The sequence below is a fragment of the Callithrix jacchus genome, chromosome 1 (genome assembly GCF_049354715.1).
Source record: "Callithrix jacchus isolate 240 chromosome 1, calJac240_pri, whole genome shotgun sequence".
Classification (NCBI taxonomy): Eukaryota; Metazoa; Chordata; class Mammalia; order Primates; family Cebidae; genus Callithrix; species Callithrix jacchus.
The window spans coordinates 172373640-172400037 of record NC_133502.1 but is presented as its reverse complement, the minus strand read 5'-3'; the positions used below and the strand labels follow the sequence as shown (position 1 = coordinate 172400037).

Genomic DNA, 26398 nt, shown 5'->3' with positions numbered 1-26398 from the left:
GATAGGCAAGTTACTTCACCAGTCTACCTGAAACTAATTTTACTCAGTTTTCAAGGCGCAGTCCATAAATAGGGGGGTGATAATATCTGCATAAGATTAGTGGTAGGATCACTGAGCATATGTAACATTTCTAGCAAGACCTGACACATAGTAGTTGCTTTATCAGTCCCTTTCCACTGGTCACTTAAACCCCTCCCCTCAACCAAGAAAAGATAACCATTGATAGATGAGGAACAAAATAAAGTCAAATAGGTTAGTTCCACAATCTGAGTAAACTTCTATAGGTAAATTTAGATACTTTATATATATAATTCATGTTATTAGGCAAAAATGGCAAACCTTTGACAAAAATGTGATACTACATTTATACAAACTTCAGTCTTCTCTATTTCTTTCATTTTCAATGTCAAGAATAAACATTAAAGTTTGATTCTCTGATCAATTCAAGTCTGTGCTTTGGCCCATGTGGTCTCACTGCTTCCTATGAGGATTGAACATGAAGGCATGTGGACTTTAGCACAGTGCATGGCAATAGTAAGTGCTCAATCAATGCTCTTTCTTCCTTTCTTAGTCCAGACTATCACCCAATTATTTTTTTTTTCAGCGTCATCATTCACTGAATGTTGCCTGTGTGCCAGATACTTTGCTGGACACTGGCAATGGGTATAACCCCCATCCTTCTTAATTCAGTCTAGGAATAATGGTCGAGTTGATGATAGGAATGATAGCCATAGGACAGGATTCGGGGAGGCAACTTGGGAGAGGCGAGAAGCTCACTGAGAATAGCGTCTGAGTCCTCCTGGGGTGTGGAAGATGTAGGGGTAGCTGGAGGGTTACAAAGTCTTGTGCAAGGCCTGGTGCGGTGGCTCATGCCTGTAATCCCAGCACTTCAGAAGGCTGAGGCAGGCAGATCACTTGACATCAGGAGTTCGAGACCAGCCTGGCCAACATGGCAAAACCCCATCTCTACTAACAATACAAAAATTAACTGGTGTGTTGGGGGGCACCTGTAATTCCAGCTACTTGGGAGGCTGAGGCAGGAGAATCGCTTGAACCTGGGAGGTTGGAGGTTGCAACAAGCCAAGATCTCGCCAGTGCACTCCAGCTTGGGTGACAGGGCGAGACTTTGTCCCCCTACTCCAAAAAAAGTCCTATGCAAGTGGAATGCAAAAGGATCCAATCCATGCTTTGGCCCCTGCCAACTTGTCCAGTCTCCTCTGCTCCAGCCTGCCAAGCTGCTTTTTAGTGCCTTCAATGTGCCAAGGACTCCTGTTCTGTTGCCCTTGCTCTGCTGTTGCTGTTGCAGCTCCCTGTCTTTGCCTGGTGAATACCTATTCTTTCCTGAAGTCTCAGCTCCAAATGTTGCTTCCTGAGAAATGTTTCTTGTTCCTTCTATCTAAATTCAGGCCCCTGGCATTCTGTCTTGAGCACTCTGCTCTTTTCTGTCACAGCTCCTGGGGCAGTTTGAATTAGGTGTTCATGTGTACATTTTGATAGCATCTCTATTTCCAACTAGATCATAAGCCCCATGTAGACGGGGACCACATCTTGCTTGGTCTGTGCTTTATTACTGGCCTCTAGCACATTGTCTGGTACTAAGTATGTTATTATGCTTAGGGAAATAATTTATTTTCTTTTCTCTTATGGCTTTGAAGTATAGTGCTTGATTTCAGGGGCTTCTTTGTCCCCTGTCTTGTTTACTAACACTTGGAAAGGTTTTAAAGCCTCAGATGCTTTTTTTTTTTTTTCAGAGTTATCTTGAAATTCAACAGCCATGGCAAATATTTGAATCTCAGTCACACAGATGGATCATCTGTCCCCTAGCCAGTATTCCTAGCCAGTATTAAGGGTGACCTGAGATCCTTTCTTCTTTTGATGGGGGGAAAGGGATTAGCAAGCAGCAGTGTACCAGGAACCTAGATGACAAGGCTGGATTTCAGACATGTTGAGCTTAAAGTATCTGTGGGATGTGGGGAAGAAATGTCCAACAGACCATTTGAATAGGAGCTGGAGGCCAGGCGCAGTGGCTCACACCTGTAATCCCAGCACTTTGGGAAGCTAAAGTGAATCACTTTAGCTTGAATCACTTGAGTTCAGGAGTTTGAGACCAGCCTGAGCAACATGGCAAAACCCCATCTCTACCAAAAATAAAAAACCAGCCCAGTATGGTGGCGTGTGCCCATGGTCTCAGCTACTCAGGAGGTTGAGGTGAGAGGATTGCTTGAGCCCAGGAAGCAGAGGTTGCAGTGAGCCAAGATTGCACCACTTCCCTCCAGCCTGGGCAACACAGTGAGACCCTGTGTCAAAAATAAAAAACAAAACAAAAAAGAATAGGAACCTGGAGCTGGAAATGTAGTTCAGAATTGAACACTTGAATTTGAGAGTCATTTACCTTGTGCTGATAGTTGAAACTAAGGTGTAGGCAAACTGCTAATAGAGGAAGATGCACAGAGAGAAGGAGAAAGATAAAATCATGGAAGGGAGTTGAGAAGGGGCCCGGAAATAGAGCAGTGAGAGAGGCAGGAGGAGGCCCCTCTGTATTCTTCATCTAAAAACCATCATTGGACAAGCAATGTGTTTTGAGTGAGTGGGGAGTAGAGAACCAGAAAAGGATTTCTCCTCTTTTAATATTGCTTTCAAAATATTCTAAGCCAAACAAACCTCAAACTGAAGAGCTCTCGATTAGCCATAAAGGATGAATTCATTTATCTGTCAAGAAAACCCATGGACCTTACCTGTAGAAATGAAATACATTGATCTAAGAGTTATTTCTATGAAGAGTCCATGCCTCAAAAACAGTTGTGAATTCTGGGTGGTGGAAACATGTTTTATTTTTAATTCTTTATAATTTAAACATTTTTTAAAATAGCACATTGGTGTGCAGTAGGCATTTGGCCATTTGGCAACAATCACGTGTGAATTGTTGAATTACCAGAGAACCAACATGATTGTCATTGCTGTTTTACCTTTTGGGATTTCTGAATTTGGGTTTTTCGGTGTTGGTGAGTTTGTTTGGGTTATGTCGTGTGGCCAGGCTGCTTAACACTCTAGATCAGGGTTGGCAGGCTACTGCCTACAGCCAGCTGGTCACATCCTGCCTGGGGCTGGATTTTGTATGGCCTGTGAGGTAAGATGGTTTTTTACTCTTGTTAAGGATAATAAAAAAAAAAAAACAAGAACACGTGACAGAGACCATAAGTGGCCCGCAAAGCCTAAAATATTTACAATCTGGCCTTTTGGAGAAAAGTTTGCCGGCTCTCTTCTTAGGTTATAAGTTGCACATGAAAGGAATCCAAAATTTCATAGGAAAAGCTCAAAGTGATGACTTCAATTCCAGAATGTCTTGAATGTCTTAACACTTTTAAAGAGTGACTTACCTGTTGAATCAGGAGAACGCATTTTTGGTGGTGAAATGAAGACTTGATTGAAAGAGTGCCTTGTATGATTTGACAGTACAGACAGAGGGTAAAGGGACTTCTGTATTGTATGATATTTCAGAATAGTTCTGGAAAGTGTCTGAACATATTATGGTACCATTGTTGCGTTTAATTTATCCCGGGTAGCCTCAAGTAAACACTAGAATTTGTATGTTACAGCAAGATATGCAAAGTAAAATCAAATATATCTGTGAGATTGTATTATTTTATTGTATTTTGCTGGTCCTCTGAAGAGACTTTTTTTCTAGTTGCAAAAAATTAAAATCCTTGAGTGTTAGATGTTAGAAACTTTTTGAATTATATAATTTTTTTTATTTCAGTGGTGTTTCATATCACCTCCTTCTGTCTTTGTAATGAGATGTTATCAATTTGTTCTGAGCATAATTTTTTTTCAGTCTTGAATCCTCTTCGTATCTTCCTATTCTATCTGAATCTGCAAGTTGTAGGAAATAAAAGTTGATTTGAAACAGTTCTGTAACACTAAACAGATGACTGTTTAGTGAGACTCTGTCTAATCAGTTGCTAAATAATTCTCTCTCAAAAGCAGATTTGATATTTACATTTTGATTTTCATATTCTGCTCACAGTGTTTGTTGACGGTGTCTGACATTCCCTGCCACTGGATAAATAAAGCCTATTTCCTTTTCAACATTTTAGGCTTTTATTCTCATACAAGAGCTAATAAGCAGAAGGTCAGATATATTACCAAACTATGATCCTGTCTATCAGAAGAAGCCAGGAACCTTGATTAATATGCCTTGTTAACTGATGATTTCAGTTCCATACTGGTAGTGCTAGAATAATTTGTATAAACCAAGCAGTACAGATTCCTTATTTTAGCACTAAGACTTACAAAGGCTTCTTTTAGCAGCCTTTAATTTTGTACTTAGGTATGTGACATAGCCTGTGGCTGTGATAGCTACTGTGAATCTGCAGTTGTTTTGGGATGAAAGGAAGAGGCAGCTGGAAACTCGGTAGCTACATCTAGCTGTCTACCTAGAGAAGGCCTTGATTTCAAGTTTATCTAAACAAGCTCGACTAATCCCAACTATCTAGGGGGATCCACTGTCAAAACAAGCAGCGTGGCCCTGAGGCAAACACAGCTATACAGAAATGAAGGCTGGGGCTTCCAATACTCCGATGACTGCATACTGGAGGCCTTTTTCCCCCCGAAAAGAGGGTAAAGAGAGGTAGAATTTGCATAATGCCTTTTCATAGGAAACTTTTGGAAAGCTGACAGACCTTCAGCTTATAGATCTGTAGCCACAATACAGAGTCTATAGGAGAATCCTTGAATGACCTAACCATATTGAAAGAAAATATAAAAGCGTCCAAGTATAGCCAAGTGAGAGAGGAAAAGAGGCTGATGCATTGTCTAACATCTGCTGTACTTCTCGTTAGTTTTGTTCTTTGGTATTCTGTGTGGACTTTGGAGAAGCCTAAGACAGCCTAACATGAATCCTATAATCTTCCTTCTGAATATTTATGTAGCGTGCCAGCTTCTAAGCTGTCCTTTGCGTTTTCCTACTTCCCCCTCATTTTCATGCTCTCAAATGAGGCCAACATTTCAAAAGCTAAATAAATGTTTGTGAATGTTTATAAAAGATTTGCATAAATTTGTCCTTGTCTGACAAAGATCACTTTTTTCTTATGCCAGTTCTGAAAAAAAATTTTTTAAGGTTTTGGTGCTTGTCTTGACAACAAAGTCCTGCATCCCAGAACAATGATTGCTGATTAAGTGGGTATGCAATTGTGACTGAATAGGCTTTCAAGATTCTGAGTAAAAAGACCTATCATCTGAAGGCTGAATTATAGAATTTAGAAAATGTTATCAGAAGTACACATTTAAATCTATTTTTTGGTACCATATCATTAGGTAAGACAAAGCATTCATACAAGTTAAAAGTATAGCCACCCATGGTTTAAAAAAATTCTCCTGTATAAATTTTAATAATTAGAATGTTTCAATAACTCAGTATATCACTTTTCTTCCCTATGTTTGAACATATTTAAAAATAATTTTTAGACCTTTAGGTACTTTTTGGAAGCTGTAACTCTACCAGTTGTATTTATTAATACGGTTACTGGGGTGGTGATCAGAGGGAATTTACTAGGTAGTCCTTTAAGATATTTGAATGCTCAATCATACCTTGAGAAAATATAAACTACATGAAATATGTGTTAGGGCTTAATTACAGGACACACACACACAGCGCCCAGACACTTATGCCACCGACGGGTGTTTGCTGAATTCATTTATCTTTTAAAATTAGAATGGATTTTGTGGGGTGGCAGGGGAAGTTGTGGGTAGAGGTGCTAATTTAGTTCAGAGATATTTGAAGATTGGCAGGAGAGAGAGGTAACAGCCAGTTCTGTTAGTCCTTTGGTTGTATTGGTTTAGAGGTTTAAGTTGTCATTAAGGCACAAACTAGAGCCACTTCTCTGACACAGTTTTTATCACATCTGCTAGGCTTGTGTCCCAAGAGGAGACGTGGAGAGCAGTGAATTCAGCATGGGCCCATTATCGACTGCTTTTTCGTGTGTTGTAAAAGGAGTGAGACCTCAGGGAGGCTTGGAGCCTCCTCCCGTGTAATGTCCAAGTCAGATTTGAAGGACTGGTGGCAGGAAAGCTTTGGCCTTGGGGTGTGAATTCTAAGAAATAGAGGCACAATTAAGTTTAAAAAATTCAAGGACTTTGAGCTTGATAATGAAAGATTTTTCTCTAGACTAATGTGAGCAGAAAAGTTGCCCATCTGTGCACATTTTTGTGTGCATTTAAAATATTTAAAGGCTGACAGCTTTTAATATGCTTACAAAATAGTATTTCTATCAGTGCTCTTTTTTTTTTCTTTTCTTTTTAAATAGTATCTTCCTAAGGGCAAGTTGCCTCTTCGGTGAAATCATGTTTGCAGTTTTACTGTTGGGACCCGTATTCCTTTGGTATGTTCTGACTTGTGTCCCCTCCTCCCCTCTTCCTTTTGGAAATATTGATAACATAAATATTCAGATAACAGGAATTTAAATGCCTAAGAAAATGAGCAAGAGAAAATATTTTAGAGTAATCATATTACTCTAAAATACCACTGAATTCGGATGCCACTGAATGCTAATTGTTAAGAGATCATAACCAAATAATTTGCTCATTTTGGAAGTACAGTATTTGAAGCAAGTGTGAAGAATTTTGTTGCCATTTTATGCTGACCTTATAAATACAGCTCTCTCATTTTCAACCACATTGTGTAAGATTTAAAATTAATAAAAGGGAATCTTGGAATAGAGGATATTATATAATATGATCATGGTACAACTTTGTTTTAGATAAGTTTGAAGAAAGGGGAGGATGCAAAAGGATAAAGTAATTGTGTTAAAAAGTTTTAAAAATAAGATTTCATATTTTTGCTTCAGACTTCAAAGGCCATGAAGGTTTATACTTAAAAGTAGTTTTGGAGGAGTCTCTTTTGCTGTCGAAAGCCTTCTTCTGCACTTACTGTCCTTGATAATTTAGGTACTCAGTTTATATAATATATGTTTATAGAATATGATGAATTTATTATAATTTTATCTTTGAATTACAACATTGAAACTACATATTAGATATCACAAATTAGCAAAATTATGACTCAGAATTAACTGAAGTTTATAAAAAGTAAACTGGGGGTAAATATTGAAATGTACCAAAGAAAGGAAGCAGGCTCTGTAGTATTTGAGCAGTGTTGTTAGAAATTTGACCCGGCTTTTATGTTTGGGTGTTGAAAGGCCTTTCTGTAAAACCTCTTACTCCAGGCTTCTTTTTCCCACTGAAAAATATTAAAATTTGGTTGTAATTACACTACGGGTCTTGGATTTAGTTTGACACTTAAGGAGAAAAAATTTATTTCCTGTGTTCACATTTAGGAAACTTCTGATCAACATTCTTGAACTTGGTGCTAATTAAGCCTCCAAGAACAACTGCTTTACCCTTCTTAATCATCAGCATTTAAAACCTTTGTTAGGGTTCATTGGGAGTCCCTGGTTTTAACTTGAAATGACTTAAGGTAGAAATTTTGTTGGCTTTTTTGTATGTTTGGATTTTGTGTGTGTTCTGTTTTTAACTTTCAACTTGAGTTTTAAGATCATCAATCAGAGGCTTTTCTTTTAAGTCAGTGGCACTGCTCACAATTGCAGGACTTAGAGGGTCAGCATCTCTCTCATGGTATTAAAAAAATTTAAACATAGGGAGTATTTTAGGAATTTGAGCTCTGCCGATCTTTTCATCACACACCTACATTTTGAAATGAACAAATAAGTTAGATATAAGAAACCCAGGAAACGTTCTCCCACGGTTTCCCTTCCTCTCCCTCTTTCACTCTTGTTTTTGGACAAAGGTAAATTATCAACTGCTACATCAGCTTTCAGCAAGCCACCAAGAGGCTAATTGTGACTTTACATATTTTAATATACGTTCATTTATTCAAGCTATTTCTTCTCTTTATTTAAATCTTTTTCTGCACACATTTTTTCCCTTTGAACTATTGAGAATATGCCTCATCTTCTTATGTTCTGTAACTCCAGTGGACACTGTAATCACCCTGCACTTTTATCTTTCAGATGGCATTTATTTATGGGTGTGTATGTCTGTGTCTGACTGTCAGTTGTTTTCATCTGCCAAATAAAACTAATTTTTGTTTATAGGTTTCAATGAAGCAATGAAAACAAAGTATTTGATATCTGGAATGTTGGTTGTTGCAAGATTTCCTATACCCCTCTACCTAGCACCCCAAGGTCAGGGTGAATTAGTCTAGCCTTCTCATTAATAATCCCAGTTAACGTCATTGAATTTAGTCTTCGAAGTTTTGCTTCCAGATAGGATTCTATAATATTATACATTTAAAAGTTTATTGGGTTCTTAGGTTCAGTGTCAACTGAGTGTAATCTAATTTTTCCAGATTGGAGTAAATTCGGGCCTTCTGACCGGATAAGAATTAGAATTGGATGAAGTGAATCTAAAGTAGACTGAAATGAATCTTGAGTTCATTTCTGAATTTCATTTGCAAGTGTGTCCAGCATTAGGTGTGTTAATATCATATTTTGGTTCAAGAGGCTTGGTGTCTTCTTGTGGGGAGAGTTTCATAGATGTTACTTTTCTACTACACTGTGCAATCTGCTGCTTCATGTATGCATAACTGAAAGATCTGTGCAACTGCCTCTCTAACACACTTCCTCCCTGCCCCCTCTGCTCTCATTTCTTCCCACATGAAGTATCATATATTTTGTTAGGAAGAAAAGCCCTTTTGGAATTGCCTATTTCATAAATTGTCTGGTGACACAAAGGGGCTGAATGCTGTATTCTTGTCTCATTTATTTTGAAAACTTTGCTACTGAACTCACCTTAATCAATGAGCTCAGTGTTGTCTCCAATAAGTTATGTGTTGGATATATTGATTGGGAGGGATTTTAGAAGACCCGTCTGGGGTTTATAATGTCAGCAGTGTTTTGATTATGAAAAGAGTTGGAACCTGGGGACATGGAACCAGGTGGCGAATGTCCTAAAGCCAGTGGTGACATGGTGGACTGGTTTCCTCCTGGGATCCAGTTCATGCCCTGCACTTTAACTGTGGTGACTGGCTACTATAGATTCACTTTTTTGCTCATTAAAATGTTAAAAAATCAAACTGTACATAAAAAGATTTGTGAAAATATAAACTTGGGAATTGATCTGGAGAGCTGGCACACAATCCTCCCCACCCCCTGCCTTAGCAATGAGGTCATTTACATTTCATCAGCTGTGCTGCATCCCCAAGATCCGATTTATGTGGCAGTAGTTGAAGTTGCACCGAGGCTGGTTGTCTAAAAGAGCTTGTGTAGGCAAGAGAACCGGGAATGAGAACAATTCCCGGGAATGAGAAAAATTACCATCTACAAAGAAGGTGCCCTAGCCAAAGACACAAGTTCTAGCGAGAAAAAGGGGTTGATAACTGGTTAATGACTGATGTCCCAATAAAGTTAATATTGAAAGACTGTGGGCCACTGCCATGAATGTGCTGCTCAAAATATATTTAAATCAGGATTTTAAAGTTCCCCTTTCTCAGAGTGGTATTTTTCATATTCGAATAATTGTACTTTTTTTTTGGGAAAAGAGGATAAGGCATGAATGTTTATATGTAAGGAAAACATCAGTATTCAGAAAATGGGTTTATGTAACTTATTAAATTGGTTTATTGCAGTTTTTATTTACAGAGAACATTGCTTGTTTTTCTCTCCCTCTTCCTGTCCTCCCCTTCCCAAATTAAGAAGTAGATATCTCAGGTCTGAATTCGATAATGTGTGAATATGCTGAACACAGAGTAGATGCTCATTTTTGTTTTTTCTTCCGACAGCACACCACCATCTTGTTTGACTTAAATTGGAATATCAAGCTCTTGTAATATCACAAACATGAAGAAACATATTGTAATGTACCAACATGTGCCTACATTTGCCTATATTCCCTTCTCCCTCCCCTCCCCCTGCCCCATTGCTTAATTAGATTTATTGCTGTTTGCTTTCATAAAAAGGAAAGCTGGTGGGTGGTTACACTCAGCTTACGTTGAGTATTTTGATATTTGTTCTAATATTATTTGATAGACAAGTTGAAGGTTAGTTATTACTATTGACATTAGAGAGTGGTAAGAAGTTTCTATATTGTAGTGAGTAATAAGTTGGGCATATTAGATTCCTTTGACTCTGCTGTAGAGCACAATGCCTTCTCATAGCCATGGGGGTCCTTTCTTTCAAAAATCTTTGAGGCCTTTTGCCAGTGCAACCCCAGCATAGAGTAGAGAATTACTTTCTGCACCTGTAACTTTTGAGTGGTAAAGGATAGCTGTCTTTGTAGCTGATATTGTCAATGAGTGAGCACTCAATACTGAGTTTTAAAGAATGGCAGATTCATATACTGAAGTTAAGAGATGCTTTCTGTTACTAGTCAAAACTTGAAGGAAATTTGTAAGGAATTTGTGTATAAATCATAAGGATTTTGTGTACATGAATTGTAGTGTATTTTATAATTAATTAACACTGCAGGCATTAAATGTTTTATGTGATCTCTTTTCCTATCTTTGCCTGATAATAACATTGTGCACTGAAAAATTGCCTTTGTCCTGATTCTGTATTACCTACTGCAGTTTATCTAAGTGTGATTAGTTTATAAACAATGTATATGCCTGAGTGCCACATTATAAATTAATTTATAAATAATGTTTCTTAGGATATGCTGAGGTGTTCTCATCCACTGTTTTTCACTTCTTAGTTTCCTATTCATTTATTATATTATTTCATGACATGCCTTAACAGTGCTGTGATATACATAGTGCCAGTCCAAGATGATATTAAAAAATAGGATATGCTCAATTGAATTATGTAGGCGGAACATGCTCTGGCAGAGCAAGTCAGTGTGCTTTCTGCTTCATTGAGTGGGTTATTAGATTGATGTGGTTTATTTCTTGAATGATAGAACTGGTTTTAAAAATAAATGAAGCGAGAAGCATCAATTCAGTTAGCATTGATAATTCATTATTATTGGTTAGAAAAGTGCTACATTTGTAAACTGATCTTTAATTTATCACTTGGATTAGGGTTTGCAATGGGCAGGTTTGTTTTAATTTGAACCAGCTTCTCAATGACTGAAAAATGTGTTCTTCATTTTGTCTTGAAGTTGGGATTTTAAATAGTTAAAAAGCAAATCAAATGCATGAAGGGAATACTTTTTTTAAATGTATAACATTGGTCTGTGAACTTATGATAAGCACCAACTGTGGGCTGTCCAAGTCTGCAGTTAAATTAAGTCAAGCTAAGGAAAATTCTGTGAAGGAAATAGTAACTAACTACCTGTCTATGTGGTTAGCTATGTGTATATGTGCTATATATATGAAATGTGTCTTTTAGGGAAAGTCACACACCACTGTATATTGTGTGTCATGTACTTTTGTTGTTGTTGTTGTTATTGTAAGAATTTATTTTATGAATAAGTTGTTGAGATGTCACCTTACTTTGTGTACCCTGATCCTGAATAATGTGCCTGGCTTTATGTACTTATATATGTATATATATATATATTTTAAAAAGACATTTAAACTGGTAGTTTGCTTTAAATTTTAATAAATTACAAGCAGGTGAGTATGTTCAATTATGGTGATATTTCAATAAGAATAGTACATACTTAAAATTGTTACAGTTTGGTTCCAAAATAAATGTATGCTAAAAATGGCAACTTCTTTATAAAGTAAGTAAATGAAGTTTTAAACTCTAAAAAATGTAGCTGACAATGTTCAGGGACAATTATCTTCAAGTTGGCTTTCCATTCTGCTGTGATTTGGCCTATTGATGTTGGGAAGCGTTCTCTAATCCCGGCCCCCTCTGTTCCTAGGTAACAGGCAAAAACGGTGCCAGCAACAGCGGCCCTGCCAGGCCAAACCCATGTGGCTCAGTGTTATTCACTCTGATCCATATGGTCAGGCTGGAGATGTTCCCTGGAGGGGTGTTAACACTCAGCAACCCAACCGCCTCCCTCCCTTCAGAGCTTTCCTGCATGGCTCCTGCTGCTTGCCCATGTGTGATTCTTGATTAATTTTTCATTTTTAATGAAGTTTGATCATGTTTATTATTTCTCATGATTGACTGCCTGGTACTCCTCCCATGTAATTGATAAAGCCCATATTTCTTCATCTGTCTCCTCTTTCTTTAGGGTAAAGTTGCTAGATTGTGTGCTGTGGTTAATGTTAGATTTATTGGTCCCATTAGATGTATAAATTATCTCTCTTTCTCTCCACAGGAAGTTCTACAGACTTTGACCAAGTTTTGTTTCCCCTTCTATATGGACAGGTAGTGTCAGATTTTCAAACTTTACTAGAAAAAAAAGTGTCAATAAACCTGCCATAGAAAATAAAAACCATACCATTCTTAACATTCTGTCTGTTTAACCATGATTTAAGATACCTGTGTTCCAAAGAGAGTTGCAATATTCTCCCTTCCTGGGGTTTTTATTGACACTGTCAAAAAGTTTAAAGCTTAGAACATTGCATTGGTTCGTTTGTGAGATGTATTTTGTATGGCATTAAATTTTTAATTTTGGTTATCAGACTTAAACTGTGATTAAGAATGGTCTGATGTTATTTAATTGTTATTTAAATATGAATATATTTGGCTTAAACAAGTAATATTACTTGACTCCAAAGTTTTGTATTATATAGACTTTGTTTTCCCCAGACTTCAACTTATAATTTAAATCAGTCCTAGCCCTATCTTGTTTAAAGGTATTCAGCTATTTAAAGAGAATATTGTTAAATAGTGTTTTATATTTTGTTTAGGTGGCTAAGAATGGTATCTGTGGGGGAAGCAGAATTTTCTATAGATTTCGAGACTAAAAAGTACAAAACTGCCTAAACATTTTCTTAGTATTTACATTGTGATAAACTTTTTTAGGAGCAAATATAAGAACTCTAAGACAATTAAAATAGTCTGAGGGTTTTATTTTCTTTTTAACGAGTCACTGGTTAATGAAAATTTTAGAAGAGCTTTTTTTTTTTACTTTATAAAACCAATTTATTAACTATATTAATAAAATGACAACAATTATTTTATTTTCGAGAAATGTCTACTCTTTTTCATTACAGTTGAAGCATTAGTTTTTTACATTCATTCATTTGCCCACTTGATTGTTGTCTCTTCAGGTTTCTCTTAATGGAAATTTGAACTATGAAACTGTACATACATTACATCTTTAAAAATCCACTTTTATACATAGAGAGGTTGTAGAAAATAACTTTGTAAGTAAGAAATGCCATAATATAGTCCAAGAAAGCTGTAAAATTTGTGCTTCTCTTCAGGAAGATTCTATCATGTATTTTAGTGTACCGAAACAAGGCAAAGCCTTTAAGATGTCAGTGATTTAGAGTACATGTGGGTAGTATGCTGCTTGGATCTTTCCTACACGTTGTGATATCACTGTCCTGGTTTATTTGGCATAAACCTAAAGATAGTATGAGATGAGAATTAGTAACCAAAGGAGTTTAAAGGGGTACTAAAAAGCAACTCTGGAATGTTGCCAGCCACTTCTAATCACTGCTCTCCCTGGTTCTAACATTTTATTTTTTCTTAAGCCAATCAACCATTGTAGTATTTCCAGACTCAGACCTTGTAAATCCTGGTACCAGGAATGTTTTGGTAGCAGGTTGATGCTCAAAAAAGAATAGCCTTAATTCTAAGAGGGTCAGTCTTTGTAACGAGAGTCCTCTTGTCTCTTCTTCACCCTATTCCTCTTAAAAATAGCAAAAAAGTAGGGTTTTGTTTAAAGATATTTAATGCAGATTTCACATTTTATATGTATGAATTAGCAAGGCATGAAATCTCCTCTAGCCTCTTATAAAATGTATGACAAATTATGGCAGACATATTTATAAAAAGTAATAAAGCTGAAATGTTTAAAAAATGTAGTTAGGTATTTAACAAAGAAAAATAAGTGAAAACATTTTTACATGACTTCTAGTTAGAGTTGATTTGTTTTGTATAGGTGTTTCTTAATTGACTTTGTAAACTTATAAGAAATGCATAGAGATTAAATCTCTCTCTTCCCCACCGGCACACATGTGCAAACGTGTGCATGCATACACACATATACACATTTATATTTCTTTTTCTCTGATTTATACCACACATACACTTCTACTTCCCTACCTGTCTGAGTGATTACATTCTGAAATGGCAGAAAAGCTGAGTCCTGAACTGATAATTCTAAAATCTTTTTTGTTACCAATAATATCTGATGCCTTTTTGTGGTTGTTAGAAATATATTTTTCTTTCAGAATCCCTCTCTCCAAATTATGTTCCCCTAATCCTGTTACTTTCTTTTTTTTTTTTAACAAAAGGATTTGAGGATGGAAATGTTTCTTTTTGGATATTTTATTCCTTAATATGTACAATAGTTCTTTCTTACATTGTATTATATACCATATGGGTGTTAATAACTTTTATTGATACCAAAAAAACACTTTATCTGGGGACTATATATTTTCTTTCTGTTCTCTCACTTTTAACCTTGGTATACTTTAATACAGAAGAGATAATAATAATGAATAAAGTTTATTTATAAGAAATATAAGGGTTTCAATGTCTCAGCTTTTTATTAGTTTGTAGTTAGCACTGTCAAATGGATATCTCCAGATTCTGAGTCCCACAAAGCCCCCTACATGTGTTTATGATATTATTTGACTTAGAAAATATGCCAGCTTGGGAGACAAGTAATGCCCCAGGTGATTTCTTTCAAAAAAGAAAACTTCCTAATCTTTTTAGTATCTCTGCTTTTCTACCCCAAGGAACAGTAATAAAACTTTCTGATGTTTCTAGGCTATATCAAGAGTGGGATTTTCACAGTCATCATCAAATCACCTGTTAACATTGACATCGCTGTCTCTTGTGTTAAGATTTTTCTTTTTGAAACTAGGACTTAGGAAACATAATAAAGTCGGTAGCTTTTCAAAAGAATGTGCTTTCTCATATATTATCTCATTTTATCCTCCTATCATAAGAGATAAGAGCAGGTGCCATTATCTTCATTTGAACAAAATCTAAGCTGCAGAGAAATCGGGACTTGCCCAAGGTTCTCTTAGCACAACCAGACAAATACATTTTTCAGCAGACCACCTTGGGGGGAAGACCAGTCACCAAATATATAGAGAGGGAGGAAAGGAAGGAAACTAGGATTTGATTTCCTTATCGATTCTAGTCAAAATGCTGGGGGCTGCCACATCACTGTATCATTTATTCTTCCCAGAAGCTCTAAGGGATAGATGATGGCATCTTTTTTACAAAAGAGCAAAGGAAGGTTCAGGACGTAGAGCATTGTGTTGGGTAATATGGGGGATAACAGAAATGGCCTCAGACTTGCAGCTCTGCCCTCCCAGTCTAGTCCAGGAAGTATTATGAAGATATTTTGAACAGTAACCCAAAGGATAGTGAGATTAGAGAGGACCAAAATGGTCAGAGAAAACTTCTTACGACTGGGGAGTATTGTGTTGAGTCTGCCAGGACAGGAAGAAGTGGGTAAGTCGAAAGGGGAGCGTAACACCCCATCTGCACTGAACAGCAAAGCAGAGGAGAAGCCCCAATGAGCCTAGAGCTTGTTCAGCCAGAGCAGATGGAGCCTGCTGGGGAGAGGGTGACTGTGAGAAACTGGGCTCTGGCCACTGGAGGCTTTGAAAATGTGTGGGAACAAGACCACAGGATTTTAAAACTGAAATTCATCTGGCTCAAACGCCCATTTTATAAAAGGAAAACCATGATCCACAGAGGTGAAATTACTTGCTTATGGTCACAATTATGTAATTTACAGGGCTGGCAAAGGCACTGGTACTCTTATTCCTAATCCAGCGTTATTTCTACCCTACACTGTACATGAAGCTGTTGTTGGGAGAGAGTAGTGAAGTGTCAGTGTTGAGATCCCTGTATCACTCTCAAAAACTCATTATTACTCATGAAAGTAGTCTCTTAAAAGAAAAAAGACTTGTACCATTTCATATCATGTTTGCTACTTGCTTGCCCTTGATAGCTGACAACCAGCTTCAGTTAGTCAAAGCACTTGAGAGATGCATTGGATGATGGAAGAGCTATTCTCTTCCATTTTTGTGTTTATCCTCTTTCAGAAGCTGGAAAGTCACCTACCATTCTGTTTTCCTGTAAATTATACTGGCACACACAAATGACATCATAGTGAAATGCAATGAAATAATCTCTTCAGGGGCAGAGGCATCATTTAATGGTCAGGATGTAACCCCAGATGCAAAAGTGGCTCAAATGCTACCGACCATTTTATTGGGTATCTGTTATGTGCCAGGCGTTGTCCTGTGTTCTTTTCCTGTAATAAAATGTTACAAATTTGCAAGGTTACCATTATCCTCATGCCACCCAGGAGGAAACAGAGGCTCAGGCTCAATAACTTATCCAAGGTCCCACTACCAGTTAGTGGTAGAGCTGCTTGCAGAACCCTCATTTGCCTGACCTCCAACTCCACCATACCTTCCCTGTTTTCCCATACTGCCTCCATAAGATACATCACAGCATAAGTAACCTAACAAACTGTTTTATTTATTTCAAAGGCAATAAAGCAACATATACTTACTGTAGAGAAGTAGGAAATTGAGAGAAAGAAGAAAATGAAGCCCACACAGACATAGGAATAGTGCATTAACATCTTATCTTCTCAGACCTCTCCTCTGTAGATTCACCCTGCTCTACCTTCCAAATCTGAACCCACTGGGCCCACTGTAGTCCCTTGGTTTAGTTTACTCTATAGGTTCAGCTGTGCCCCATGATTATTTTCTATAGTGTTGATGACGATGAAGCAGTTGGACCTTAATGGACAATGTGGTGGGCAGCAACCAGGAGATCTGGATTTTAGTTTTGCTTTTACCACTGCTCTGCTATGTGCTGTGAGACAACTGACTTCTTCCCTGATTTTCTTCATTTTTTCATGGATAAAACAAGGGAATTGGATTCCATCAATCTCTGCTGTTCCTTCTGGTTTTGATGCTTTTTAATTCTACAGTTATGCTTCATGTTGACTTTGTCAGGCTCATGTAGAGGGAGTGGACAGAACTCTGTTCTTAGAATCATCTGGTGAGTTTCTCGAGCAGGTAGGCATTGCTTTCTGTCTCCAAGCATGTCACTTACTGTTGGTCCCCTCATATTTTGGGTCCATGTTATTCTCACCACTTGGATCTTTGAGCAGGGAAGGTGAGAAACTTGAAGCCCAGGCAGATGTAAGGTGTGTTTGCGGAAGAAAGCTTCGAGGCTCATGGAACTAAAGGCTGGGAGATGTGGTGGTTTGATGAAGCTTCATTCCTGCCCTATGCTTCATGTGCACTAAAGGAAAGGAGAAGTGGCAGTTAGGTGCCCTGCCATGGACAACAGATAATTGTTAGTGAGCTAAAATAAATAGAGGGGGACAAAATGTTTCAGTTCCATCTCTTGAATTTTGTAATTGCTTAGAAGTAGTAATGATCATTTTTGTTGTGTACCTACTATATCTAGTTATCTTGTATACATTATCTCTAATCCTCAGAACCACTCTGGAAAGTGATATGATTATTCTGATGATTTACAGATGAGGTCAGAGAAGTATAGTAACTTGTCTATGCCCACATAACTTGTGAGTAACATATCTGGGACTCTGATGTAAGGTCTAGGACTGAATGTTTTCTCTTCTGTCCTGCATCATACATCTTTGCCTCTGCTGAATCATTTCCAGCAGCTTAAAAACAAGTTCTGGTATTCATCCTAAAAATAATAACACTCAGTTGCTTTCTGATTCTCTATTTTGAATGAGTTATCTACACACTTCAACTTATCCCTCAGCCTTCTTCAGCCTGTCTTCTGCTTCTGTCATTCAACTAGAGCTGTTTTATCAGGGTCATCTGAAACCTCCATGTTGCTTAATTCTATAAGACATTGCTTTTTCCTCTTCTCATCTTTGATGCGTCACAATACAGGTGACTACTCCCTCTTGTTTGTTCTGCGTGGCTGTTCTCCTTTCTTTGGTCTCTTCTTCACCCATCTTCTAAATTGGTGTTTCTATAAATTAGTCCTGGATCCTCTTTTGTTTCTCTGAACTCCCTCCCTAAGTGATCCCAGTCTTTACCATGGTGTTAAATACCATCTGTGTGTAGATGACTTCCAAATTTATAGCTTCATTCCAAACGTTTCCTCTGATTTCCTAACTAGTGTGTTCAGCTCTGTACTTGACATTTCTATTTAGATGTTTTACAGGCTTCTCAGACTTAACATATCCCAAATGGAACTCTTGGATCTTCCCCCAAACTTGTTAGTCTTTCCTATCATCAAATGGTAATATTCTGCCTTTTTGCTCCCCAATTCCCAGTCCATCTGCAAACCTGTCATTCATATCTGCTATCTATAACTTGAACTATCCATCCCTCTCCATCTCTACTCTCCCAACATGAGTTAAGCCACCATCCAATCTCACCTGGACTACTGCAATTTTTTCCTGATTATTTTCTCCACTTCTACTTATACCTTCTTCCAAACTGCTCTCCATGTAAGTCAGATCAAATATTTGAAGTATTTGAAGTTATAAACCAGACTGTGTTTTTGTCTTAATCAAAAATCATTCAATGACATTCCATTGCCTCGCCCCCACCCAAAAAAATATCTGAATTCTTTACCATGACCTGTGGGACTCTCTGTGTGATTTGGAGCTTGCTTTATCTAGCAGCTTCGTGTGATGCCACTTCTCCTTTGTCTCCTGTGCACTGGCAGTACTCCTGTCCTTTTGGTTCCTTGATCTCTGCATAGCTCTTTTCTTTGCCTGAAACAACCCAGTTCCCTGTTTCTTGAGTGGCTGCTCCATCTCATCTTTTGGTCAATGTTGTTGCCATCCCTTGAGAACTGCCTCTGACCACATTATCTCAGTAGGGTCTTTCTCTTCCATTTTCTTCTATCTTTATTCCTTCTGTGGTTTTGTAACAACACTATTACAAGCTGTAGGTTTTGTGGTATACTTGTTTATCATTTCTCTCTAACTAGACAGAAAGCCTGCAAAGGCAGGGGCCCTGTCTATATTGTTCAGTGTTATATATCCAGAACTTGTTACAGTGCCCAGTGTAGTTGTAGGCTCAATTTGCAAAATGGATAATGAAGCCTAAAGTGAAGCTCACATGTTAAAGTTTCTCACTGGGAGACTAGAATCAGACTTTTCATCCTCATGCTTCATACCATTCATGCCCTGGGCCTGTAAACAACTTCAAGATGAAGCAGAATGCTACTGGAGAGGCTCTGAATGGCTGATAGGCATTTAAAAGGCAGCATGAAGGTTTAAGTCTGTGGCTCAAATAGTCATTGCTTTTCTCCCTTGTTTTTCATATTCCTAGGCATGCGAAGCTACGAGAAACACATCTAGGGCTGGTCTTGGTCCTGGTCTCCTGGGTTTATTTCTGGAGATCCTCGAATGTGGTCTCCCTACCTTAGTAAAAAATACGGTTTTTTGCTAAGACAACTATCTGAATTCCTCGCATACCTTAGTTCCTTAAACTGAGTTGAAAGCTTCCCAGGGAGGATTTTCATTGTGTTTAGTGCAGCATGGCAGTACGGAAAGGACTCTGAACCAGAAGTTGGCTTGGATTTTTGTTCTAGTCCTGATTACCTTGGAAAACAAAATGCAAATAAACCCTAAATATTAGTTTTCCCACCTGTGAAACAAGAAAATTGGGTGAGATGGTTTCTAAGGTTTCTCCTAGCTTCCATCATCCTGAAATCTCTGATTCCTGTGGAAATTATGGATGCTGACGTAAACACAAAACTGCAGATTTTCAGGAAGCAGACCCTTCCCCTGGAGTCATTTTTATGGAGAAATAGTGAACACTCCCATAGACTACCCCAGCAAGTAGGAGAGAGAGAAATTTTTTGGAGATTGAGAACCCTTTAAGTTAACGCTGTTTGACTTCCCTTGCCAGACGTTTGGTTTATTGGAAATTGTCCAAGGAAACAATCTTTTAGAGTCTACTGATTTTGGGCTTTTGTTGACTTCTACTTCACCCTACCAGGAATTTAAAAAGTGAATCAATTGAGAATAAGTACCTCCTTGTAAGCTGTGGCACCCCCGAAAAAGAATCTTTTTCACTGTAATGCAAACATCAGTCACTTAGTCACCCAGAGGATTACTCTTTCCTGAAAAATATACAACAGATGTGGGAGAGAGAGAGAGAAAGAGAGAGAGAGAGAATACAGACTTCTTCCTCTACTCACAGATATTATAAAGCTGAATCAAGAGGATTCTAAGTAAATGCCTGGCCTTTAATGTGAATTTTAGTTTTCATAGTTGGCAACAGCTTGCATCCCTCTTTTTAATTGTTCCTACTCTGGACTGGCCTTTATACCAAGTTCTTTTCCATTTATTCTCAAAACATCCAATGGGTTGGATGATAGTATCTCATTGTTATTCCAGGTGAAGAAACTGAGGTGCTTAAAGGTTTGAAGTAACTTGCTAAATTAAGGCCCATTTAGTCAGTGATTGAGTTGGGATTTGAACTAGGTAAATGAGTAATTATTCTTTGAGTCTATGGTGTAAACACATTTTCAGCATTTTTAATGGGAGTAAAAAAGAGAGTAGGAAATTAATGACATGCAATTCACAAATCAGGTGCATTCATTCTCTTTTTCCTGGAGATCCTGGGTGTTTTCTTTTCATCCAGTCCTATCAACACCCTGCTTTTCTAGGATGATACTTACAGAGAGTATTCATTTTAAATATTCTAGAAGTGAAATCGAAACCTGAGTTAAAACACTGAATAATTGTATTTTGTATGATCACGTAGTAGTGTTTCTTAAAGCACAACCTTATTTATAACTTAGAATCATCCAGACCTGTTGCTTTAAATATTTTAATAAAACAGGATTTCCCCTCCCCCATTGAGGCCCACTTTTCTCCCCAATCACTTTAATTATGTGAGCTAGAATGCTGTTTCTCACACATCTTCAGTTCTCAACCTTGTTAAAATTAATCATATAATCCCCCTTTAAAACATAGTATTAAATCACCATAGTAACACAGTATCCAAGCTTTATAGATAAAACATAACAGCCATAAGAAGGTAGTAGCGTTTGGTGTCCCCTTGACAGCTCTATAACTTTTATAGAAATGTGTTCCTTCTCCTGGCTGTGTAAGGTGGAGGGATAGCATTACTTACACCTGCTTTATGACCACGTTGCTTTTAAATTGCTACCTTGTTTTTGTTCACCTTCCTAGTTAAATAAGGAGAGTGGAACACTTTTTCTTTCTGAATTATTTTCTTGTACACTCTAATCACTCTCTAAGGGATGGAGTTGTCTCCTTAAATATGAACAGGCAGAAGCCATTGACCTTTGTATTGGAATACCTTGAAATTCCTTTAATTTTAATTATTTATGTGGCTGTATAAGGGAGTTTTAGAAAGTCTACCCCATCTTTGAAAGCTTAATTCATATCATATCCAAAGACTCAATAGGAATTCTGCCTTTGGAAAAAGCTTGGTAAACCATGAGTTTTAAATTTCTTCTGATAATTTATAAAGTAATTGATAGCTGATAGCATAGATTTGAATATTTTACCAATTTGAATATTGTAAAATACAGTGAGCTGATGGTTTCTTTGAATAACTCAGTGTCAAATTCTAGCATATTATGTTAGTATAAATTCACGTATTAGAATTTGGATTTTTTTTTAACCAAAAATATTTTAATCTTCAGAGAAAAAACTCTTTTCTTCTTTTTCTGAGGTAATTACAGTAACTTACAAAAATGGATATACATCTTCAAAGTATTTCCCCTTAATGGGAAATTTAGTTTTATAGAATCTAAACATTTAAAGGTAAAAAGAAAATTCTATTTCGTTGCCACCATAAGACAAAACTGAATCTAGCGTAAGGTAGGGAAACCCATTCACTCTTCAGGTTCTTTGACAGGAACTAGCATTGTTATATAATTTCCACTGAGCAAAATCTGCTCTAATTTAATTGTATTTCTTCCTGGCCAGGCGTGGTGGCTCACGCCTGTTGTCCCAGCACTTTGGGAGGCTGAAGCGGGCGGATCACGAGGTCAGGAGTTCAAGACCAGCCTGGCAACATGGTGAAACCCCATTTCTACTAAAAATACAAAAATTAGCTGGGCATTGTGGCACATGCCTGTAATCCCAGCTTCTCGGGAGGCTGAGGCAGGAGATTTGCTTGAACTGGGACCTGGAAGGCAGAGATTGCAGTGAGTCGAGATGGTGCCACTGCACTCCAGCTTGGGCTACAGAGCGAGAATCTATCTAAAAAAAAAAAAAAAAGTTTCTATTTCTTAGAAGACATCATGCAATGCTAGACATTTGGCTATTTTTGTCCTCTAAAATAGGAAGTACGTTTCTCATAAATTCAGAAATTATGAAAGATACAGGAATTTAGGAAAGTTGCACCTAAGCTTGCCCTCTTTCCAGCTTCAGCTCCTCCCCTTTGTTAGCTGTGTGAACTTGATTCAGTTACCTACCTATTTTGTTCCGTAGCTTTCTTTTCTGTAAAATGAGAACATCCTCTGAATTCCATGGTTGTCCTGAGAGTCAGTGAGATGGTCTACGCATATATGATGTCTAACTTTGTGGCTGGCACATAGTAGCATTTACCTTCTGCTCTGGCAAGGATTCTTATTTTCTGAACTAGGGGAGTCTCAGGTGGGTATTGTTCACAGCAAGCTGGTAGAGTGGCCTGTGGAATCAGAGCTAGGGTTAAAGTCCAGCTTTTTACTACTGATCAGCTGAGCTTAGGCAATGCCTCTCTAGACTAATTTCTTCATCAGCAAAATGAAGTTAATAGAGGGCACCTTTCAGGATTGATGGGCTGGCTGACAGAGCTGCCTCACAGACTGAACTCAATAGGGAGAAGGTGTGATAGCCCTGATTATTTGATTTCTGAGGTGGTCACTAGAATGGGCTGCAGCCTGTCTTTTTTTTTTTTTTTTTTAAATTGCTTACAGTCTGTTCCCTTGAAGTGTGTAAATTTTAAGAGTTCCACTGAGAGAGGAAATGTTATAAGTTCAATGACTCATTGTGATTAGATACTTTATCAAGAAACTTACTGCACATTCATTTTCCCCTTTGTTCTGCCTTTGCTGCAGCCTCACAGTTAGCCAAGTTGGCCAGAACTTCACGTTCGTGCTCACTGACATTGACAGCAAACAGAGATTCGGGTTCTGCCGCTTATCTTCAGGAGCGAAGAGCTGCTTCTGTATCTTAAGGTAAGGGAGAAGGCTTGGGCTGTTGGCTCGTTCTCTGAAGCAATGTCAGCTTCTGAGTTGCTCTTCCGTAATTAAATCTTCCAGCTGTTCGTTTCATTTTCCTATCTGTTTCCCACAAGTCACTGCATTTGGGGAGAAGGACTTCACAATGTTGTTCTTGCACTGTAAGTTCTGCAGATAATTGTATTTATTTATTTGTATCATATCCCTTGGGTGGGAAAAGGGACCATCTCTTGTGAGTAGTTTGTGGAAGCCAGAGAGTCAGTGTGGCTTCAGTGCCTTCTGCTGTTATCTGGAGCTGTCAGAAATTAGCCTGTTAGACTGTCTCTTGGACATTTTGTGTATGTAAGATTATTAATAAAGTATGTGTCTGTAGCTCAGGACATCTTGCAGACACGGACTGTGTCTGCCTTAAAGTAACACCCTTGCCCCCTTTGCATCAGTAAATGAATAACTGTGTCCCGACTCGGCTACCTCTGTAAAGTTTTGAAAAAAGTGCAGGATCGTATAAGAAGGCTTCTTCAGGTCTTCTAAAAGCCCCTCATACACCAGAGCCACACTTGCTTAAGGCTCTGTTTCCTCCTGCCAGAAGGGTGAGGCATGCTCTGGGGTGGGAGGATGTGTGGAAATCCGATTTTGGAGTTGCTGGCTCTGTGGGCTCCTGCTGGGCGCCTCCTGAGGGGGAAGTAAAGGCATCCCCCATGCTCCCCTCTCCATCTGCCTCGGTTAAGTAGGTGTCAGAGGGGCCTGCCTCCTGTCTCTCTCTGCTCGTGTGGAACAGCCAGGGCATGGCAGCAGGAGGTGCCCATGACAAAACCCCGGCCCTCAGGCTTGGGTTGGGCTGGGGATAAAAGGCCAGACCCTCTATGGATTCCAGAAAGGGTAGTTCTCTGCGGCACTAGTCTCTGCACTTTCTTCTTCTCATCAAGAAAAGACACCCCCACCGACCCCTGTCCCCCAAACCCACACACCCTCACACCATAGCGGAGGAGGGGCTGACTTTGGAAGTTCCCATGCGCACTAACTGTCAATCTGAACTGCTATACGTTTATGTTTCTCTACGCAAATCTTAGTATCATTAGTGCTTTTAATCAGTGAAGTTGACTCTCTTCTGCACCAAGCATAGTGTTTGTAACGTGGGCGTGAGAGAGACTGCTGGAGGCTTTAGGAAGGAAGCTGCTTTGGGAGATTCTGTGTGTTCAGTTGTTCTCAAGCACGCCTCAGTAGCCAGGCCCAAGAATTACCTGCCCAGAGCATTAGACTTTGATGTAAATGAGTATTTACATTTGAATTTAACTGTGTGGTCTTTTTCTTTTTTCTTCTTTTTTTTTTTTTTAGATGGAGTTTTGCTCTTGTTACCCAGACTGGAGTGCAATGGCGCCATCTCAGCTCACCGCTACCTCCGCCTTCTGGGTTCAAGCAATTCTCCTGCCTCAGCCTCCCGAGTAGCTGGGACTACAGGCGCACACCATCATGCCCAGCTAATTTTTGTATTTTTAGTAGAGACGGGATTTCACCTTGTTGACCAGGATGGTCTCGATCTCTTGACCTCGTGATCCACCCGCCTCGGCCTCCTAAAGTGCTGGGATTATAGGTGTGAGCCACCACGCCCGGCCAGTCTTTTTCTTTTTAAAGAAAAATTTCCCTTTCAGTTTTGTCTGTTATACTTCAGCCCTGGCCAGGCCACTGCATATTCATACAGTTAACCCTTGAACAATGTGGGGTTAAGGGCACTGGTACTCCTGCACACATGAAAATCCACATATAACTTTGATTCCTCAAAAACTTAACTACTAATCCATAGCCTACTGTTGACTGGAAGCTTTACCAGTAACATAAACCATTGACTAATACATATTTGTTTGTTGCATATATTATATGCTGATTCTTACAATGATGTAAGGTAGGGAAAATGGTACTAAGAAAATCATAAGAAAGAGAAAATATATGTACTGTTTATTAAGTGGAAGTGGATTATCATAAAGGCCTTCATCATTATTTTCACACTGAGGAAGAAGGGGGAGGGGTTGGCCTTGCTGTCTCAGGGGTGGCAGAGGTAGAAGAGGGGGAAGAGGCAGAAGGGAGGCAGGAGAGGCAGGTGTAACTTTTGCTTTAAAAAAATCCACACATTGGCCAGACACTGGGGCTCACTCCTGTAATCCCAGCACTTCGGGAGGCTGAGGTGGGCAGATCACCTGAGGTCAGGCATTCAAGACTAGCCTGGCTAACATGTTGAAACCCCATCTCTACTGAAAAAAATACAAAAATTAGCCAGATTTGTGGCAGGCTCCTGTAATCCCAACTACTTGGGAGGCAGAGGCACAAGAATTGCTTGAACCCAGGAGTCGGAGGTTGCAGTGAGCCGAGATCATGCGTCTTCACTCCAGCCTGGGCAACAGAGCAAGACTCTGTATTTAAAAAAAAAAAAAAAAAAAAAATTCTGTGTATAACTGGACCTGAGCAGCTCAAGCCCGTGTTGTTCAAGGTCAACTATGTATTCATTTTGGAGGTGGTGAGGCTTCAACTGAGTTCTTATAGTTTTGCAAAACGGTCTTTCCACATATTTTTGGGTTACAATGTTTCTTTCCAAGCTGTGTGTGTATGTGTGTGTATACTCTAAACTGGTAATATCACTCAGCAAATTTGGAGAACAGGGAAGTATTTGAAAATGTACATTTAAACTTGCCCGTCTGATTCTGATGTGTGACTTTGTGTGCCTTGTACAGGTAGGGCCATAGATTTTGTATTTGTGAGAAGTTGGTTGAATAGCCTTCATGCTGCAATCCTTTAGAATGAAAAATAGCAGCAATTGGTGTTTTTTGTTTTAATCTATTATAATATATGGTTAGAACTATGGAGAAAAATTCAGTGGGTTAATTCATTTGTTTGTCAGTTCTTAATTAAATGCCCACTATTAGCTAGTCTCTGTCCTTGAGTAGTTCCCAGACTAGTTGGGAAGATGATCACCCTACTGTATCCTGTATATAATAGATAGGATGATCCCAAGGCATAGTGTCTTCTTACTATTTCTTTTCTAGCGCAAGAGGATAGTGATGTGGCCCCAAATAAAAGAGTCCTATATGAATTCTGGAACATGAATTTTATGAGTATTTAATATGAGAGCAGAGAAGCTCTCTATCTTTTCCAGCTTGGATATAAAGGGCACACCCAGTGACACTTTCCCTGCGTTG

General features: G+C 38.5%; 1 protein-coding gene across 22 annotated transcripts in view; it reads left to right on the top strand.

The window, feature by feature from the left end:
- Window positions 1-26398, top strand: part of DENND1A (DENN domain containing 1A) — a 553495-nt gene that overhangs the window by 162287 nt on the left and 364810 nt on the right. For 15 of the 22 annotated variants that reach the window (XM_078375877.1, XM_078375918.1, XM_035257037.3 and 12 more), the window contains 2 exons: window positions 12226-12275; window positions 23088-23207. The exons of 2 other annotated variants lie outside the window; for them this stretch is intronic. In XM_078375877.1, the coding sequence (XP_078232003.1) occupies window positions 12226-12275; window positions 23088-23207 (170 nt within the window). The remainder of the gene's footprint in view (window positions 1-12225; window positions 12276-23087; window positions 23208-26398) is intronic. 5 more of the 22 variants (XM_078375906.1, XM_078375962.1, XM_054236739.2 and 2 more) reach the window with 1 other exon arrangement.